Below are 22,552 nucleotides of genomic sequence, written 5' to 3' on the forward strand. Positions count from 1 at the left end.
ACAGCATTCGGTAAGCAATCAGCTGCTAATATATATATATACACTAAAAGTATCGCGACTTTGTAAGCGAAACTCAAACAAAACACAGCCTAGCTACTTAAAAACTGGTTGCCACGCTTTAACAAGAAAGCCTCCCGTACCAATATGGCGAATGCATTGACACATTGCTCCAAAGCGACATCTATGTATATGTGTCTATTTTCTTTTTATCGTGTTACGTAAAATGTTATAGACCAGGAAGCATTACCAGTTTTGCCGATTGGATTGGAAGCTATAGTAAAGTGGGTGGGACACTTGATTTTCGTTGGCTGGTGTGTTTATTTTGCCTTATGTTATTGGTTGTTAGCTTAAATTGGGTAGTTCTGTTTGGTGACAGTTTATAAGGTTCTGTACGAAACCTGGCAGCAGAACATATTTTTAATCTCTCCTCATATGTGCTAATTTTCAACAATCTAATAAGCAAAAGAAGCATTAGGTATGTTGTTTTTTTTTACCTATTTATGAGCAGAGCTTTTTATTCCTATTCGACCAACGACTGTAAACAACCGTACATGACGGTCATGAAGCGGTTAGCTAAGCAGCTAACAGCTTTATATCTCGTTTTAACATTCCGTTAACAGGACGTCAACTCAGCTAACTATGTCATTAGAAACTATATTCATGTATAAGGTGCTACATTTACTAATTTCATTAGTAGAACTGATTAAAACAACGGTGAACCTATTGCATTGGCGGTTATTATTATTATTTTTATCTTTATAGATAGTAAGAGGACCTTGAATCAACAGACCTTGAAGCTTTAGAGCTTCAGGTTCTAAAACTTGAAGCTCTAAACTCACACAGACCTGTGTGGAAGCCTCTGCCCTGTTTCCCAAAATGATAGCAACATGTTAGCAGTGTAACTCTCACATGCCCAACACTTTGAGTAGCATTGTGTTAATCCTGGAAAAGTCATATTACTTGGCTTGTGACAGTTTTCGTTCTTCCACTCTTTTTTGCAGTCATATATTAAGTTTGAGGAAACAGTCTGTCTCAAACATGTCTTACGGAAAAGCAGAATTTCGCCCTGTTGCAAGAGACTTCAGCACTCTCATTCAGACATGCAGCTCAAACATCCAGAAGATCACACAAAACAGTAAGCGTTTTTCTTTCCTTGGTCTTGCTGTAAATGCACATGTCAAACTCGAGGCCCGTATATACTGTATATATATATATATATATATATATATATATATATATATATATATATATATATATATATATATATATATACTGTGTATATATATATATACTGTGTATATATATATATACTGTGTATATATATATATACTGTGTATATATATATATACTGTGTATATATATATATATATATATATATATATATATATATATATATATATATATATACACAGTACAGACCAAAGGTTTGGACACACCTTTTAATTCAATGAGTTTCCTTTATTTTCATGACTATTGACATTGTAAATTCACACTGAAGGCATCAAAACTATGAATAACACATGTGGAAATATGCACTAAACAATAAAGTGTAAAACAACTGAAAATACCCCTTATATTCTAGTTTCTTCAAAGTAGCAACCTTTTGCTGTGATTACTGCTTTGCACACACTCTGCATTTTCTTGATGAGCTTCAAGAGGTAGTCACCTGAAATGGTTTTCACTTCATAGGTGTGCCCTGTCAGGTTAATAAGTGGGATTTCTTGCCTTATAAATAGTAATGAAAATAAAGAAAACCCATTGAATTAGAAAGGTGTGTCCAAACTTTTGGTCTGTACTGTATATATATATATATATATATATATATATATATATATATATATATATATATATTAATGGAACGTTTGCACACTTATGTTCTGAATATAATCTTTCCCTGTCAAGTTATTTCTGTTATCTGCAGGTCTGGGGCTATGTTAGGAAAAATGTATCAAATTTTGGAGCTTTAACCAAGCACAAAACCCTGGATGCAATAAATAAATTTGATCCCATTAATCAAGGGGCAGTGTCGTACTTTTATAAGATCTTTAATAGTATGCCTGTAGACACAACCAGAATGAAGATGGCATGGGACGAAGAGTTAGGGCAGCAGCTACCTGATGAAGTGTGGGAGGAGGGTTTGAAAAGTATACAAGACTGTTCAGTCAATGCCAGACGCAATCTTATCCAGTTCAAAACAATACATAGACTCCATACTCGAGGGAGAAGCTGAGAACTTTCTTTACAAGTGTGTCTCCAATTTGTAATCGTGTCAGGCTGCTATTGGTAATTTGACACACTCCTTCTGGTCGTGTGTTCAGCTTCACTCATTTTGGAAGAAAATCTTTCACTTTTTTTCAACATTTGTTTTTTGGAAAACAATGGGACCCAGAACCACTTATTGCCATTATTGGAGCCTCCAGTGCTTTGCGATCAGCCACTAAAAGTGAGAAAATTCCTGTTTTGTTTGGCATGGTGATTGCTAAAAAGTTGATTTTGAGGTTTTGGAAGAAGGACTCTGTGTCCACATTTGATCTGTGCAAATACTCTATCAGCAAATACTAAGATATTACAATGAAGATAGAGTCAATGTGTTTGAGAAAATATGGAACACTGGACTAAAATTTCTTCAATGAAAGACTGCAAATAACAGACCTGCCACTGCTTAGTTGTTTGTGTAACTGTTTTTTTTCATGTATATTTGTGAAAAGATTTGGATCAATTTGGTGTATTTATCTCATGTTGTTTTGACTGTGTACTGTAATTGTTTTATGATGTGCCAATTTTGTGTGGGTAAGGTATGGGTGGGAATTTGACCTGTTATGTTAATGAATATTAAATATAAAATAAAAAAGTTAATTAAAAAAATAAAATAATAAACTTTAGTGGGTAAACTGCTTGGATATGATTTTTTTTTTAGAACATGTTGAGATCTTAGGGATCCCTCTAGGGCAGGGGTGGGCACTCCTGGTCCTCGAGGGCCGGTGTCCTGCAACTTTTAGATGCATCTCTACTTCAACACACCTGAGTCAAATAATGAGGTCGTTAACAGGACTCTGGAGAACTTGACTGCACTTAGGAGGAGATTCAGCTGTTGGATTCAGGTGTGTTGGACCAGGGAGACATCTAAGAGTTGCAGGACACCGGCCCTCGAGGACCAGGAGTGCCCACCCCTGCTCTAGGGCACTCTTTCTCAAACTGTGGTCCCTGGATCACTGATGGTCACTGGTGGTCCTCAGTCATCTGTGAGGTACTGCATGTAAATGAACATTTGCTGTGATGTGAGCTCAAAGTGCAACACTACAGCTAGCTTACCAAAGGATGGTGTTAAAAATAATGATGGAAAACTTGCTTAAAACCAAGTCACTCAAAAGAAAAGCTGCAGATACCAGAGGACTAAGGACATCTGTCGTCCTCTGGTATCTGTAGTCCTACGGATGACTACAGATGTCCAGAAATGTGTTTATTCTTAACTTTGGTACCGAAAAACTGTTTGAAAATACACTGCTCAAAAAAATAAAGGGAACACTCAAATAACACATCCTAGATCTGAATGAAAGAAATATTCTCATTGAATACTTTGTTCTGTACAAAGTTGAATGTGCTGACAACAAAATCACACAAAAATCATCAATGGAAATCAAATTTATTAACCAATGGAGGCCTGGATTTGGAGCCACACACAAAATTAAAGTGAAATAACACTACACGCTGATCCAACTTTAATGTAATGTCCTTAAAACAAGTCAAAATGAGGCTCAGTATTGTGTGTGGCCTCCACGTGCCTGTATGACCTCCCTACAACGCCTGGGCATGCTCCTGATGAGGTGGCGGATGGTCTCCTGAGGGATCTCCTCCCAGACCTGGACTAAAGCATCCGCCAACTCCTGGACAGTCTGTGGTGCAACGTGACGGTGGATGGAGCGAGACATGATGTCCCAAATGTGCTCAATCGGATTCAGGTCTGGGGAACGGGCTGGCCAGTCCATAGCTTCAATGCCTTCATCTTGCAGGAACTGCTGACACACTCCAGCCACATGAGGTCTAGCATTGTCCTGCATTAGGAGGAACCCAGGGCCAACCACACCAACATATGGTCTCACAAGGGGTCTGAGGATCTCATCTCGGTACCTAATGGCAGTCAGGCTACCTCTGGTGAGCACATGGAGGGCTGTGCGGCCCTCCAAAGAAATGCCACCCCACACCATTACTGACCCACTGCCAAACCGGTCATGCTGAAGGATGTTGCAGGCAGCAGATCGCTCTCCACGGCGTCTCCAGACTCTGTCACGTCTGTCACATGTGCTCAGTGTGAACCTGCTTTCATCTGTGAAGAGCACAAGGCACCAGTGGCAAATTTGCCAATCCTGGTGTTCTCTGGCAAATGCCAAGCGTCCTGCACGGTGTTGGGCTGTGAGCACAACCCCCATCTGTGGACGTCGGGCCCTCATACCATCCTCATGGAGTCGGTTTCTAACCGTTTGTGCAGACACATGCACATTTGTGGCCTGCTGGAGGTCATTTTGCAGGGCTCTGGCAGTGCTCCTCCTGTTCCTTCTTGCACAAAGGCGGAGGTAGCGGTCCTGCTGCTGGGTTGTTGCCCTCCTACGGCCTCCTCCACGTCTCCTGGTGTACTGGCCTGTCTCCTGGTAGCGCCTCCAGCCTCTGGACACTACGCTGACAGACACAGCAAACCTTCTTGCCACAGCTTGCATTGATGTGCCATCCTGGATGAGCTGCACTACCTGAGCCACTTGTGTGGGTTGTGGAGTCCGTCTCATGCTACCACGAGTGTGAAAGCACCACCAACATTCAAAACTGACCAAAACATCAGCCAGACAGCATAGGTACTGAGAAGTGGTCTGTGGTCCCAACTGCAGAATCACTCCTTTATTGAGTGTGTCTTGCTAAGTGCCAATAACTTCCACCTGTTGTCTATTCCATTTGCACAACAGCAGGTGAAATTGATTGTCAATCAGTGTTGCTTCCTAAGTGGACAGTTTGATTTCACAGAAGTTTGATTTACTTGGAGTTATATTGTGTTGTTTAAGTGTTCCCTTTATTTTTTTGAGCAGTGTATATCCGTTATGCATGTTCATGTTTGTTTGTATAATGTGGAGATGGGACTGCACATAAAAACAGCCCTTTGTTAACCATTCAGACAACTAACACAAAAAATACATAACCAAAACTGATAGGTGGCCATATTTCCCTATGGAAATAACTCAAAATAGTCCAAATAGTTTGGATGTATTAGAAAACTCAGCAGAGGTAGGTTCCTACCATTTTCATTGTTTGTCCCTTGAATTTAGCAGAGAGCTGCTGCTCTCGTCATGCAGGGCTGGCCCAGGGATGTTTGGGATCTTGAGTAGAATTTGAGTTAGGTGCCCCTCTTCCTGGCAAGAACACCACTAACAGTATTTTCATATAGATTTAGTGGAATTTGGGAGAGGGGCCTAAGTTTAATTGTCTGAGCTTAAAAGCCATCACTGATCATTGCAATTTGCTGAGATTATGTATTTGTGAACAAACCGAGCTCAAACACAAAGATTAAACTCATAGCATCAGATTCTAGCTATGGTAACATAACAATGTAACTATGAAGAATGTTCTTTTACGAAGTGAACTTGCCAGCTCCTATAAAACAATTTGAAATCTTTTAATTTATCTATGCTGAAACCATTAAATCAAATTTAACAGTATTGTCATTCTCAATAAATGCAATAAATAAATGTTAAAATTCTAGACCTTCCTCATCCTGGTAATGAGGAAGATCTAGGCACAAATAAACTAAATGTTGGCATTTAGTTTATTTGTGCCTTGAGTAGCTATAAATGTGACTAGCATTACACAGTGTTTTAAGTTCCTGATTACTTAGTTAGGATATAATGGAAGTACAAAAAGTTTATTTATTTTAATTGTATTTTTTGTTTCCTGTTTTTAAGACTTTATAATTCTGTGTTAAAGTATTGTCAACAAGGTCTTTCAGTAATATATAATTATCCAGTAGTCTTGAGACTGTACTGCCCTGACTGGGAGACTCGGATACTCAGATGGGCTCTAATAGAAAATCCTTCCTCCTGGCCTGTGCCACCTCACCAGTTGAAATTAGAACTTATTGTCTGTCACTGTACACATCTACAATGAGATTAAAGCTAGCTCCAAAACTATGCAAACAATGTACTGTTTGCACTGCACATTGTAAATATCACCATATATATGATGAAATTTATGTTTCTTAAATCAGTTACATTTATATATACACATATAACCACCATATAAGTAGTGCATGTGAGAGTTCGCAATGTTAATTGCCTTTAGGAAGAAGCTGTTTTTGAGTCTGTTTGTCTTTGTGTTGATAGCAACTCTCTGAGGGTAGCAGGTCAAACAGGTTGAAGTCAGGGTGGGAGCTGTTCTTGGGGCTTTGACTCTATGGAGGCAGCGGGAGGTGTAAATGTCCATCAGAGAGGGGCGAGGGCAGCCAATGATCTTCTTAGCTGCCGTTATGATCTTCTGGAGCAGTGGTTCTCAACCTTTTTTGGGCCAACGTGCCCCTATCCATTATCCAGATCCCTTACCCCATCACAGAAGATGTAGGCTACTTGCACTGATTATTATTTATTATTATGCCTGAGCAGTTAAGCGCTGCAAAGGTCTATTGTAATCATAGTGTTTATTATTATGCCGATTATTCTTAGGCTTCCGTCAAATGAATTGGGGGCTTTATCATATTCAAAAACTCTATGCTTGACTCAAAATTGTCCCCCAAGTAAAATATTCGGATTCCAGTGGAATCACAAGTGGCTGTGGCCCAACTGCTCTATAACGCCCTCTAAAGTGAGATAGAAGAAACTGTAGATCGTAGAGATCTGAAACTTGGTACGTAGGTAGATCCCCCCCAAATCAAGAAAAAAAGTCTGGGCGCCGAAGTTGGCGTACTCGCCAAAGAAAATGAAACCCTATAACTTCTGCATAAAAAGGTCAATTAGCACCAAACTGGGCATGAGTGATGCCTGACGACCCTATGGCATCATAGTCTGACTTCATTTAAGACCCGCACCCTCAGAACAGGAAGTGACTTGTTTTTACTTGGAAAGCTCCATCTCTGACCCCGTTGATCAAATTAACATGATCTTGTGTCAGAACACAGATAACTAGTTGGTCTCACTTGCTTTAAAGCACAAAGAAATTTCGGTGAAGGGGGTGGGCGTGGGGAAGTCACAGGTGACGCCGTTGCCATACGTTTGGCTTTAAAGTCCATTTTCTTTTTTTTTATAGACGTCGTATCTGATCAAACTCGTCCTACTGTTTTTGAGATGCAGACTTCAGAATCACTCAGTAGAGTCTTGAGGCATTGAAGGTCAAAAGTTATTAAATGAGTTTTTGTACGTCAAAGCATATGGGTGTGGCAAAGGCTGCGTTCACACTATAGCCTGAAGTGACCCATTTCCGATTTTTTTTTGCCAGATCGGATTTTTGTTGCCGGTGCCGTTCACACTGCCACACATATGCGACCTGTATGTGTTCTGCAGTCTGAACGGGCAAACTACCTGAAAGTGTCCCGCATGCGCAGTAGAGAGCGTAATAGTGTCAGCGTTCTATGTGTTCTGCCAACCGCCATAAAAAGAAGTAGTGCTCAATGTTTGCAGAAGTAAACATAGTTGCTAACAGTGGAATATAGCTTACATATTTGAAGTTGTTGTCCAGCCGGAGCCAGCATATTAACGGCATAATCCTCATTACAGTCCATTGTGGTTGTTGTTATTCTTAGACAATTTGCTAAGAAACATCAAAGTGCAATAACTTCCACACACAAGATCAGACCTGCATCAGACTTTCTATTTCTCATTACAGACCGGCCCTCAATACAATTGCATGATGACATCACCTTAGCCCCACCCACTTCCAACAGGAAGTCACCTATATTTTCTGCTGCATGTCTTACTTTTACTCTTTCATTCATATAGGCTTAAACCTGTGCCAAATGACATAAAATGACACTGGCTTAACCATGTGGAATGGCCAAATGGCAAATTTCAATCCCTCGCCACTTGCATATGGTCGTCTCTAAATCATACATGCATCATCTAATTTGCACCAAACGTTTTATGATTGACTTTTGTGAACCTCTAAAGAGCCCAATAGCATTAAATTGTAATTTGACTCCATTTCACCTCCAAGGTTATTCCATCAGATGCAGCAGCTGATCTGCACCAGATTTTTTGCGTGTCGTCACATCTCCTTCTTTGCTCAACTTTATATCCCGGTTTTCCTGTTTCTGAGTTTTGCGTAACGTACACGTCCGTTTTTTCTCTCTTTTTTTACTCCCTGCGGAGCTGTCAGGGACCGTATAGATAAGAAAAGGAAGACTGATGTAAAACCTGTTTCCACAACGAAAACAGTCCCGGTATGCTGAAAAGTAAAATTTATAAGTGTTGATAATATCGTTGCATAACAAACCGCTGCTGGTGTTAACTCTGTAAAATGAGCGCTCTCTATGCATGAAAGGATTTCTTTATTTAAATGGGTTAATCCTTCTGAGGGATACACAGTGAAGGTACTGTAATTTTAGGAATTACATATTTACAAGAGCGATATTCCGTTGTTGGCCTTCCCTGCGATCAGCATCCAGACTGACATTAAAACACTTTTCAATTTAAGTTGCTGCTTTGACACGACTACAGCACTGCCAAAGCATTTGAAAACCACCTGTGAACTGACAAGTGAATTACAGCAAGGCCATGAGCCAGTGTAACATTGAAGTGATGCAGTCATGCTACCAGTGTAAGGAGCACAGAGCTGTGCCAAGAAGTTTACAAAAAAAATTAAGAAAAGAGCTACTATAGATACAGTTGAAGCAATGCATGTTTTAATGTTACACTCCACAGTAGCTAAAAGTCTAAATTGGCATTGATGTGCATCTAAGGTGTAAAGTTTACCTTCAAGCAAGTGCTCCACAAATGAATCGCAGCACCCCCATTTTGTAAATGCAGTGCAAAAGTATTTGGGACCCTTGAACTTTTCATCTTCCCTTTCCCTGCTGAAGAAAAGCAGGCCCAAACCATGATGCTGCCACTACCATGTTTGACAGTGGGATGGTGTGTACAGGGTGATGAGCTGTGTTGCTTTTACACCAAACATATAATTTTGCATTGTGGCCAAAAAGTTTGATTTTGGTTTCATCTGACCAGCACACCTTCTTCCACATGTTTGGTGTGTTTCCCAGGTGGCTTGTTGCAAACTTTATACGAGACTTTTTATGGATATCTTTGAGAAATGTCTTTCTTCTTGCCGCTATTCCATTAAGGCCAGATTTCTACAGTGTACGATTGATTGTTGTCCTATGGACAGACTCTCCCCCCTCAGCTGTAGAGCTCTGCAGTTCATCCAGAGTGATCATGGGCCTCCTGGCTGCATGTCTGATCAGTCTCCTTGTTAGATGAAAGTTTAGAGGGATGGCCAGGTCTTGGTTGATTTGGATATTGAAATGGAAGGAGTATCAGACGGTAGTATGATACTCCTTCCAATTCAAAATGATCGCTTGCACAGTGCTCCTTGAGATGTTTAAAGCATGGGAAATCTTTTTGTATCCAAATCCGGCTTTAAACTTCTCCACAACAGTATCTCAGACCTGCCTGGTGTGTTCCTTGGTCTTTATAATGCTCTATGCACTGTAAACACAACCCTGAGACTATCACAGAGCATGTGCATTTATACAGGGACTAGATTACACACAGGTGGATTCTATTTATCATAGAATCCACTATTCTATGATAAATAGAAGACCCCAGTTTGACCCTCACAAACTGGGGTCTGCTGTGAGGAAACCCAGCAGCCAGTTACAAAGGACAGTGTTGAGCCCAAGGGGAGCTGGTTTGCTCACCAGGTGCTGGGGGATGATTGTGTTGAATGCTGAGCTAAAGTCCAGAAATGACATTTGCACATGAATATTCTTATTCTCCAGGTGTTTCAGGCTCATAGGGCTCAGTGTGCAGGTGGAGGAGAGATGAGGGCCAAGTCTCACAGTCTGGGGTTGGTTTGTGAGGAAGTCCTTTATCCAGGAATAAGGACTGGATATTCCTGTCCTTATTCCTAGATTCCTCCTCTCACCTATATAAACATGTATATTTATCTTGGCACATGTGCCATTACCTAGGGACATGTGAGATACAGAGTCCACCCCCTCTGCTTTTACCGGAATCTGGAGTTCTGTCCCAATAAAGCAGAAATCGACCTGCCAGTTTCACGCTGGCATCGGGTATTCCTGGGTGAAGCCACGTCTGAGGATAATCAGAACAGTCCCAAACATAGCAATAGTTAGAATGCCATAGTTAGAATGGCACTTGGCTTTTCCTTCCAAATTTGTGTCATTTTATTTTATATACATATTTAAAGGTTTGATTCTTTTCTTTTACTCTACTGCCCTTTGTCATCCATAGACACTGAAGAGTACTGCTTTTATTTAAATATGCTAATCTTTGTTTCTATTTTTTCACCATAGCTGCTCAGATCAAGACCATGGTGAACCAATTGGGGACCAAACAGGACACCAGTGAACTTCAAGATCGTCTGTATGTACAACCTATGTATACATATAAGTTTGTGTGTGTGTGTGTATATATATATATATATATATATATATATATATATATATATATATATATATATATATATATATATATATATATATATATATATATGCCTGCAAATATTACCAAACCGCTACATTCTCTTCCTTCCCTCCCACCTGTTTTCCTCTGATTTTTGCAACACTCTGGTATAATTCTTTCTTCTAAGATAATGCATATCCACCAACAACTTTTATCCACTGTTGCCTTAATATTGTGTTCCAGTTTCAGTTGTCCCTACTAATTCATTTTCAGTCTTCAGCCTCCCCTCAGTCAATGACATCACCAAATTAATTCAAAAACCAAAATCTTCAACCTGTCATTTAGATCATCTTCCAACTGCTCTTGTTAAAGTTACCCTTCCCTCTCTGTCCCCTATCATCACCAAAATATGCATTCTTCACTTACTAATGGTGTTGTTCCCCTGGCCCTCAAAACAGCTGCTTAAAAAAATCTGGTTTAGATCCCAATAACCTCAATAATTTTTGTCCTATCAAATCTTCCATTCATTTCTAAAATTCTTGAAAAAACAGTTGCTGTTCAATTTCATTCTCATCTATCCAGCAATAATTTATATGAACAATTCCAATCTGGTTTCCGTCCACTTCACAGTACTGAAACAGCACTTCTTAAAATTACTAATGATCTACTTCTTTCTGTTTACTCTGGTTTATTACCCATATTCCTTCTGCTTGATCTAACTGTGGCCTTTGTTACAATTTCACATAACATCCTCCTTGAGAGATTATCCTCTATTGGCAGGGGCGCCGTATAGGGGGGAAAAGTTATGACAAAAAAGGGCCCCTGGCCAACAGGGGCCCTTTTTTGGGCCCCTGTTTGCCCCTGTTGGGCCCCTGTTGGCCAACAGGGGCCCTTTTTTGTTCATAGAAATAAAATAAAAAAATGGGGCCCTGTCAATTACAAAATTAATTATATTGTGTTTTCTAAAATTGTTTTTAGCAGCTTCAGATTCTTCATATAACAAGAATCTGAAGCTGGTGAAGAATGCTCAAGATGGTGATACACGGTTGGTTGGGCTCCGTGTTTGCCTCCCACGATTTTAACTTTAAAGCCTTTTCACCCAGTATAATCGTAACTTAGGATTCATTTGACGGATCGACGCAGCAACAATTCAAAGACAACTTATCTGATGGATTGATGGAGCAACAATTCAAAGATACAAGCCAACAATGGAATTCCTGTAATCTCTACCAGGCAAGCCTACCACCGCACGTGGTAGGCTTGCCTCAAACAGACAAGGAAAGCGGCCTCACTTTCTGAAAATCGTATTGCCCTCCTGCTCTTGTCAGCGGGTGATGTACAGTGAACCCTCGCTATATCACCTTTCACGGTTCACCTTTCACGGTCTCGCTGCTTCACGGATTTGCATCGTGCATTGTGTTCTGCATTCTGATTGGCTAAACAGTCTCTTCGCTTCTTCTCTAACTGTGTCAATAATGTTGCGGTTTAATATGTACACGTACGTAAAACAGCTTGCCAAATTTAAGTTTGCAAATTCTCTTGCAATTTCAAGAATCTTTTTGCTCAGAAGAAAAAAGAGCGACAACAACTACCGATAACTATGTTCTTCTCTCAAAAAAACACACCTGCACCGTGGGCTTTAGAAGAAAAAAACACTACAGAGCGGAGTCAGGATGCAGAGGCTCAGTCAGAACAGCAGTGAAATACACGAGTCACTATTTGTCCTACTGTACTTTGTATCTTTTGTCATAATTTTTCATTTTTTCCCGTTCTAATCCAATGACTCAGGTCGCGGTGGGGTGGTGCTGATCTCCGCAATCTGAAGCCTTCAGTTCCTATTGCTGATTAAAATTATTATTTTACAGTACAGTAGTTATTTGTAAAAAAATAAAACAAATGTTTATACAGTACTTTTATTTGTTAAACAAATGCTTGGGTCTGTAAAAAGGTTTTGTTCTTTGGTTTCAATGTATTATGGAGTATTTCATTGTATAATAATTGTAAAAATAAAAAAGGTTACTGCTTCACGGATTTCGCCTATCATGGGTTCTTTTTGGAACGTAACCCCCGTGAAAAACGAGGGTTCACTGAACAGCATAATCCAGAACCAAACAAATCCGCTGATGCCGGTATCAAAGGGCTACTCACCAACGAGCCTGGGCTAGTTGCTGGAGATCAGGGCTCTGGTTGTGTTGGCGGTGATGTGTCGGAGCCCATGCTTTACATCCAAGAACATGTTGGGCAACGGTTTGATCAGACTGTTTTGTGTGGCGAGCGCGGCGTGACTAGTGGGAGAGCTCCAGCTTGCTACCTTCCTATGGTGTCTGATGTGTCAACTCAGAAGACCAATGGCGCCAGTACACTGTTTGTACTGACCATTTTCATCATGGAGATCCTGGGATCGCACCCCCTGTCACATTGGATATTAGTTTTAGGATTATCAACAACGAACTGTTCTGAAGAACTGAAAGTGAGAACTTGATGTCCAATTTCAACAAGAAATTGTTGAAATTTCCGGCCGACGTAAGGTAAAGACGTTACATACAGAGGCAATTAACAAACAAAAACAGTATCCAGTTTTTCAAACTGTTAACAGTGCTAGAGTGGTTTGGGACCCTGCACTTAAACCTAAAAGTATCTTTGGAGGACATTTAAATATGAGAAGTCTCATACCCAAATGTGAGGAAATAAGAACATTGTTAATTGGATCTATCTTGGATTTTTTATGTTTAAGTGAAATTTGGCTAACTGATAATATTTCAACTAATATGATTGATGTACCTGGAGTTGTAGGCCGAGGAGGGGGAGTGTTAATTTATATAAAAAAGTTATCTAACATCAATGAGATATTTATAGATGAGCATACATCAATAGAAGAACAGAAAGAGAATGAGGCCGGAAGAAACGATAAAGTCGATAATTAAAATGAGGTCAATAGTTTTAATTTATTTTGCAATTAATTGATTTATTGTTTATCGCGACAGGCCTAGGCAGTAACAGATCACAAAAGATGCAAATAAGGAGCAGATTTAGAAGTACACAGAAAACTACAGAATTTAAGAACTGTGAATTGTTCTGAAATAAAGGAGAGAAGTTCAAATACATTCTGAGAGTGGACCTCCTTCATAAAGGAGAAGATATCGAGAGATTTCAAAAGAAAATATACACAGGAGACTATGGATTATATAGGAAATAGCCCCTCCTTCATTTCCGGAGAGCAATAGTTCTAATCGGTCTGTTGTGTCTGTTGTGTGGTCTGCCCCTGACCCCTTCCGTTTGATGCAGCACCTAGTGCTCTTTGACCAGCACTGAGCAATACTCAGTCTTCATACCTTTCCATGTGCATTGAAAAGCTAATCTTAACTGTGTATTAAGAAGTGAAGTCTAAAGCTCAGTTTACTGAAACTGTTCCTCTTTTTACAGGCAGCAAATACAGCACTATACCAACCAGCTTGCTAAAGAAACCAACAGGCATCTTAAAGAGTTGGGCTCAGTCCCTTTGGCATCATCACCCTCAGAACAAGTGAGTGTCAATGTGTATTTATTAATGCATCAAACTCGTCTTTAAAGCTGATTACATTTTTCCCCCCAACAAAACTCAGTTGGAAAATGCTGATATCACCTAAGACCTACCCTCTGAGAACAAGAAGTTGAATATCTGACTCTTATATTTTTCAAATTGTTTTGTTTACCTCCTTAACCTAATCAACATGAAACAATGCCCAGTGCCAGAAGACAAGTTGGAATAAGTCTCAGAGTCTCCAGTACCGAGACTTCTGGGCTGATACTGTGGTTGTGGTAATAATCAGGACCGGCCTAAGCCTCCATGCTACCCCAAGTAAAATTTGGTTTTGGGGCTCTCTAGTTCTGCTAACAGTGTGGACTGGCTGAAATCAGCAGTCTCATCATTAGATCATTCACACACCTGCTATAAACTTATTGCATCTCTGGCAGTGCTGTTTACATTATATACATGTATAATAGGATACATTTATTGGCCAACTGATTTATCAACCAGTTGATTTCTGGGCGCCGATTTCCTTCATTTTGGGAGATCGTGATCTGCTGATACTTACATATGAAGCTGATCTTATCCCCTAATCATATCTTGGTCAACAAAGGTTTAAAAATCAGCCTCTCTCCTCTTCTGCTCTACAGCGAAAGGTTTGACTGTCAGACCGTCCCACCAGGTCAGGTCTGAACGTTTACAGTTAACAGTATTCACCCCACTGTTGCCAACTCAGTGACTTTCTTGCTATATTTAGTGAAATTTCAGACAAAAAAAAAATTCATATCAGCCAAAATCAAAATGGGCAGGTCAGGCTTTTTAAAGATCGGTAACTAGGGATCGGCCAGAAAACTGAAATTGGTGCAGCTCTACACACATATTCATAACATTCTTTGATTAAATACATTTCTCTTAAGCATTACTGCAGTAGCTAAAAATTTAATTTATACCAGGTGAGAATTTCTCCCCTGAGACTGTGGATTGGTACTGGACTGATCCTGAGCCTTCAAATGATTTTCACATAACTTAGAAGTTGATGTAAAAATAATGTTTGGTTTAGCCACAAAATGATTATGCTCAGCAGCAAACAACATATCCCCAACTACAGTATAGAGTAGCTCATCAATGTAACAGCTATGTAGCCTGATGTAAAAACATTTTGCTAGACAATGTCAAACATTGAGAAATTTTAATTATTGTTATCAAACCTTATCAAACATGCCGTTTTGAAGCCAAAATTACCTCAGAAATATACAGAGCCAAGCAGAAGAATCAATTCATTTCAAGTTAAAACTGAGCTTCACATAAACACAAAGACCCGAGCATAAATGTTTGGCTGTTGAACTGGACCGTTCCAGGTTGCTATCAAGCTATAGCTTTATAAATCTTTTACATTAGATTACCAAGGCACATTAAAACCTTTATCTCGGCTATTTTCTATTCTTCCTTTTTCTTTTCTCCCTCCCTGAAGGATAAGTCCCTTTTTTCTGACTGGAGGTTTGGACGTTTGGATGCACTCTGCACGTTGCTCAGCAGCTCATGTTACCTGCAAAGTGTGTGGTACCTACCGCGGCCACCAGGGGTCCCCGAGAGCAACCGACCAACCCGGGACCACATACATAAACTTTATCAGTACAGACAGAGCCGGGCGCTGGGTAGCGTGTTGAGATGGAAAAGCCGCCCAAAATTCTTTGTCCACAAATATAAATCATTCATCAGCACATCAAAATGCATCAACACAACGAATATAATATGGCATTTAAAAATCAAGGACTTGTCGGAGTTTGGCTATATCGAGGCTCAATGCAGTAAAACAATGACTTCCGGAGCGAACAGATAACAGGTTAAGCAGCGCATCACTACCAACACTCACCCGGATTAGCAGCACGGTTAGAAAGCTAAACAAATAATCCGAAAAATAATTCAAGTCTTCGAGCTGGCAGTGTGAGACACTGGGATCTGCTCTCGCTCTTGGACCGCCGCTACTGGTAGTAATATTTCACAGACTTAGCGCTGCTCTACCTCCACCAGACGTGACTTCTCACACCGAACATCTGCTCAAAGCTGCAGCATGTAACGTAAAAAAAAAAAAAGATTTTAGATATGTATTAAAATATGTCTGTCTAAATTAGGTGAATTTATTGCCAGATAATTTTTCCATTTTGCCAGATAACATAATATCATTTATACCTAAACCGAAAAATTAACAGCCATTCCAGCCGATCAGCAAAGATCGGTGATCGACAGAGATCGGCATCATGAATGATCAGTATCGGAAACCTTAATGAAGCATTCCTACTAAATATAGAAAAAATATGTTGACATACTTGTCCACATATTTCAATGTGATAATCGAAAAATACTGGCTTATTATGATTTTTGGCCAGTTAAATGGTTTATTGGTACATACATGCAGTTTGACTTTGGCTCAGTAAGCTTTGTGTGTACTTAAAAGAAATAAAAAGAGAAATAAATGTTGGTTCTCTAAATGTGGGATTGCCCTAATTTTGGGGTTTGGATAGGTTTAATTGTGAAAAAAAATCTGAAAACATTACGAAGCATTAAAGAAGCTGAACTGAAAATCATAATGTGAAAAAAGGTTGTTTGATAGTTGAAGCCTAAACTGAAAATGTTTATCCTGTTGATTTATGTGGGATTCATATAAAACCTCTTGTACACTGTGATTTTTTTAACCCATTGTTTCTAACTACATTTACTGTCTGTCGTATGCCACCCAGAGACAACAGAGGATCCAAAGGGACCGGCTTATGAATGACTTTTCCGCAGCGCTCAATAACTTCCAAGCTGTCCAGCGACGTGCAGCAGAAAAAGAGAGGGAATCAATAGCAAGAGCAAGGGCTGGTTCCTATCTATCAGTAAGTAAGCTATAGAGGTGACTTCACAAATTTCAGATTGTTAAATAGGAGTTAAACTCTACAACATACAATTATAACAAGTAATTTTAAATGAGCACTGTAACCTATAATAATAAAATGCCAGTATACTTTATATATTTTGTAGTTGCCAGGGTTTCCCCTAGCGGGGTGCCAGGTATTACTTGTCCCCTCCTGCCGAGCTTGATTTTACTTCAAATAGTTTTTTGTCCTTTTTCCCTTTTATTCATTAAACATTGTCCCCACCATTCTCTGTGGGTTGTAGTGTTTTGCCTATTACATCTGTGGTGAGCATTAAGGGCAGTTGGAGTTCAACCAGTTGGTCAAATGTTATTGATATGCACAGCGTGAATGCACAATATTGAAATACAGTCTCCTGTCATTGTGACAATGATGCCAAACATTGTCACAATGTCATTGTCACAATAATATTGTCATCACAATGATATTGCAATGACAATTATGATTCAATATGTTGTGCATCTCTGGTTTTAATTAATTTTGCATTGAGAATGTGTTTAATAATGTACCTACACATTAGATTAAGTCCTAATCATCGGTTCATTTAAAGAATCTATATAACTATGGAGTCATTTATCTAGCTAATTATTCTTTTTATTTTTTGCTGTATCTCATTGCCAAAATATTGCTACTGTTGCTTAAGTGGCATTTGACTTTGGCTATGTTACTATTTAGATAAAGCTGTTTTAACAATTTTCTTTCAGAATGAAGACAGTTTTCGGGATGAAAAGCTTGTCTCCTTTGATAAGTAAGTAATTCATTCTTATAGGTTTACTCTGGAAGTACAAATAATATAACATTTTGCAGGATTTATTGAAATTTAGTGTCAATTTAAATAGAAAATGAATCTAGATTATAGTAAAGTAAGTACGTATAATTGAAGAGATTCCTGTGAAATGTAATTAAATTTAAAAAAAAGATTGTATTAATTAAATACCAAGCATAAAAATGGTAAAATATACACAATGAATTAAAAGGGAGAGTATTTAAAACAAAGATTTCAAAATGTTTTTTTTTCCTTTGACAATTTAATAATTGAAGGTATACATCATTAATTTCTGTTGAAAACGTAGATAAGATTTTTTTCAGAATTGATACATATTTCACATTTTTATTATCTTTCAGAAGAAGACGGTTTTATTTCCTGTAATAAATAAAGTTTCTGCTAGCATATTTTAGGATTGACTGTAGATTAAACATCCAAATAAGTTTTCATAAAAGTATATTTTCATTTTATTGCTCACAAAGAGCAATAAAATATTTATCATTAGGAAATTAGATTTTAGTTATTATTTCACCTCTAAACATGTGTGTTTGAGAAGCCAAGAGGACCTTGGTCCAATTACCACCCAGACAGAAGAAATGGCCATTACAGAGGAAGATCTGGAGCTCATCAAGGAGAGAGAAACCAATATCAGACAGCTTGAGGTGAGCACTTGCTTACTGTTGTTTGATATACAATTTCTATATCAACGTATGGGCCCATTTACGTAAATGTTTATTTGTGTATGTTTCGTATGTTTGTATGTTTTTGAAGTATTTCTGTTAGAATGTAATGTATTTTGGCTACCCTAGTGTTTTTTGAAATGTGCTATAGAAATAAAGTTGATTGATTTAATAAATTTGAATATTATAGAAAGTCAATTTATTTCAGGTACTTTATCACTAAGAGAAACAAATTATATAGATTAATTACACAAAAGTGGATGTTTGAAATTTCTAATTGATAATTTTATGCTTACAGCCAATGAAAACATGATGTTTAAAAATAGAATATAGCAATAATACAGATCTGTAATACAGCCCACTAAGAGAGATCTTTTCTGCCAACAGCCATCACTGTCTACAATAACTCTTTGAAGAATTTGAAATAATATGAGTTATAAAAGTCGAGTCGACGAGTAGTCGCAGTGACGTCATAGTGACGTAAGCGCAAAACGCTTTACAACAACTTAGAGGCTTTATCAGCTATATTCACTGCAAATATTGATTAAGTAATTCCACTTTTACTAAGTCTGTTATGCAGAATTAAAAGAACAAGAAACAGATCATTCTTTGTTAGCAGCGTAGAAAAGTCTGAAAAGTTGCTCAAAGTCAAAGACTGGTTTTTTGGAGGGGTTTTTCCAAACACCAGCTGATACTGATGATGATTTTTTTTTTTGAATACCTTAAACACAGAGCAATAAAAGTGACACTAAAAGAATATGTTGCAGCTTCAGCTTCACTCTGACTCAGATTGTCATACACATAGCAAACTATCAGATCGAAACCGTTGCATAACGGGGCTGCTGGCGTGTTGCCTAGGTGATCCCGAAGCACCACGCTCTGGGTTACAGCACCAAAAATGTAACCCTGTCCATGTGAGATGACACCTCGCTGCTTTCAAAGACTCTGTGTTGTGATTTCTGTAAGGGTTGTTGTCGGAAAGAAGTTCCACAACCCAAAGAACAAATCTAACACCTTGGTGGCCTCCGCTGACATATTTAAGCCACTGCCCTACATGTATTTTACAAAAATAAGTATTTTCCATATTTGTTAAAACTGTCACTGTGTCATGACATTTAAGTATGAGAGAGATTGTCTGTGAAAACATCAAGTTTCCCCACCTCCTCTCTGAACTATTTCCCTCTGCAGAAATGCACTGCTTCGTGTCAGAAACAACTAGTCAGAGCAAGGAGGAGGGTGTTACAACTGTCAATCATCCACATTGTACAAAGTGCTAATGGTGAAGAAACAACTCACCATTCCAGGAAATCCATTTATCCGCCACTATCAGTGGCCATGCTAACTAGCCTTATTATTCGTGGCAGGCTATGTTAATGGTGAACCAGGAGCAGAGAGGAGTGTGTGTACAGCTTCCATATTTGAGTCTTTGCTTTACTGTTTTTCAGTCTGATATCATGGACGTAAATCAGATCTTTAAAGACTTGGCAGTTATGATTCATGACCAGGGAGAGATGATTGGTGAGTAACACCGGCAGTCATTCTGTTAATATTCCTCTCTCCTCTAATTTCTTGATCTTGTGTTCAGTTTTACAGTTTTCAATAACCTTTTTGACTTTGAATTGTGGTGGTTGCCCACTGAGATGTCCACTTCTAAAATTACACATAATCCTTTAAAGTAATTATGCTAAATTAGTGACAGAAAACAGTTGATTTTACTTGCTTGCTAAATTGTTGCGATTTTTAGAGGAACACTTTAGTAAGTTTTGTATAGCAGGCGGTTTATAATAATAATTATAAAAATAATCCAGAACATTAACATGAATATAGAGAACTAAAAATTGTTTTAAACAAATGTTAATATGTGTATTGTCCTAAAGTAATTTTTTAATTGTCAGTGTACATTATCAGTTTCAATATTGTTATTGTTTTGTTAAAGTGGAGAGTTCAGAAAATGAGCATGTTTGAGAAATTAAACTTATTTCTGATGTGATATCCTTCCTATGCCTTTTGCAGACAGTATTGAGGCTAATGTGGAAAATGCTGAAGTTCATGTAGAACGAGGAGCAGAACAGCTCCAGAGAGCCTCGTACTACCAGGTGAGTCTTTGTCTTTTTTTGCCACTCTTCTGTAAAATCCTAAACAATAATCAACTCTCTGTTCTCTCTGTCATAGCAAAAATCCAGGAAGAAGATGTGTATTCTTGCCATAGTGTGTTCCATAATACTTACCCTTCTTATCATTGTTATTTATTTTGCTTCCAAGTAAGCTGATTTCATTCAAGCAGTGTTTCAGTACTCTATTTGGCACTGCAAAACCCCTTCAATCCTGACCTCACTGACAACCATTCACTTGGCATTATCAGAGCAAGAAAATATGTTCACTGTAAAAATATCTTCAAAGCTTATCAATATGGAGGGCTCAACAATTTAAAAATGTAGTCATCTTGAATCATTAAGTCTGTTGATTTGTAAAGTAGAGGATGAACCTACTTTAACGTTGTTGGGGAGGCGGTGGGGGACTTAGGTAATGTTTGAGAGCAGTCTGCTATATGAAATTCCTTCATTTCCCTTACTTATCTTACTTTATTGCTCTAACACTAGCTGCTGTGTATTTCAGATGTACAAACATTGTAAGGAATAACTGAATTGTCAAGAATTTTTCTTTTAAGTTTTATGTGTTTTGTTCTGTTTATTTGTTGTTCCTTTTTGTAAGTTGATGTTGTGGCATCTGCTGATATAGATGTGAACAGCCGGTCCCATCCTGCTTGGACTCATTAGCCTCATAGGGACACAGTAGTACGGTTGTGAGGTGGTGATATATGTTGAAAATGCTAAACACAATTTTAGCATAAATATTCCGTTCAGAATATGAAGGTTGATGTAAACTCTTAAATGGAAGACTACTCTTTATATGACATATTTTAAGTTGATTTCTATACTCCTGACATAATGCATAATAAATATGTTAAGCATGGGTATGAATGATGGTTGACTCTTCAATAAATAAATGTTAATTTTATCCTTCATTGATAATTCTCAGATATTAAGAATATTATTTTAACTTGTAAGGCAAGTTAAAATAAGATTAAATCTGACAGTTGTCTAAGTATGTGTTACATATTTTATTTAATTATTTTAACTACAGGCAACACTTACATATACCCAATACCTGTGGGTGTAATATACTGGATTTGTAATCTATGTAAGTCTTTTTGTGTGTAACTTTGGATAGTTGTGTCTGTGAAACATGATTTGTAAACCATAACAAAACATGTTGTGCATAACTCCAGGTACTTGTAAATATGTGGTCAAATGCACACACAAATATTAAGAAATTATGAATACAAAATGAAAGTACACAAACACAATTACAATTCCCACATACATTAAATTTCAACACAGATTTTTTAACTTCAGTCTCACAAGTCTAATAATTACAAATTCAAACCTTCTCCTACACCTACAAACTGTAGGTGTAGGAGATACACATAGACAAAACTGCATTCACTCACACACACATCAGGTTACCAGTGCACAAGGGTTTTTGACACTCCTTTCACGCTTCCATGGAGCCTCACATTCATGTGAAAGTGGTGCATTTAAATGCTGGTGGAAAGCTGGGTCATCTGAATTTTGTTCGGAATGTATTTGTTTTATCCTCTGAACGTTTGTCACTGTACTTTTGCCGAAGTGGCAAAGATGTTATTTCGGTGAAAAATGGAATACCTCAGCACTCCTTTTCAATTCTCGAAAATAGTTTTTAGGCATATTGTTCATTTTTGAGTCATGAAGATGTGATTACATGGTTTTAAAAAATGACCACTATTTGGTGGACTGGTTCATTGGGTGGAAGAAACAGACCGTCAAACCAAGAGGAAAGTCCTGGTGCTCTTCCCTTAGAAGTAAGTAGAAGTTAAACCTGCTCCCTTTTCCCTCCGATTATAACATCTAGCAATTTTAAATAATTCCATATTGCATTTTATATGTTTGGTAATTTGATACTCTGTCCTTATATTTTTCTGCGAGCGGGAGATAATGTCCATGTGAGCTGTGCTATTTTAGCTGTTGGTAGCTAAA

At 38.3% G+C, this 22,552-nt stretch overlaps 1 protein-coding gene across 1 annotated transcript; it reads left to right on the forward strand.

Moving 5' to 3' along the window:
• The first annotated feature begins 350 nt into the window (after positions 1–350).
• stx12 (syntaxin 12) lies at positions 351–21,453 on the forward strand. The gene is made up of 10 exons (XM_023345192.1): positions 351–475; positions 1,002–1,135; positions 10,499–10,568; positions 14,031–14,130; positions 16,854–16,991; positions 17,735–17,778; positions 18,353–18,458; positions 19,922–19,994; positions 20,490–20,572; positions 20,649–21,453. Exons 2-10 carry the CDS (start codon positions 1,039–1,041, stop codon positions 20,739–20,741), a joined length of 804 nt encoding a protein of 267 aa, XP_023200960.1. The 5' UTR covers positions 351–475; positions 1,002–1,038; the 3' UTR covers positions 20,742–21,453.
• The last annotated feature ends 1,099 nt before the right edge of the window (positions 21,454–22,552 follow it).

Source organism: Xiphophorus maculatus, chromosome 13, assembly GCF_002775205.1.
Source record: "Xiphophorus maculatus strain JP 163 A chromosome 13, X_maculatus-5.0-male, whole genome shotgun sequence".
Taxonomy (NCBI): domain Eukaryota; kingdom Metazoa; phylum Chordata; class Actinopteri; order Cyprinodontiformes; family Poeciliidae; genus Xiphophorus; species Xiphophorus maculatus.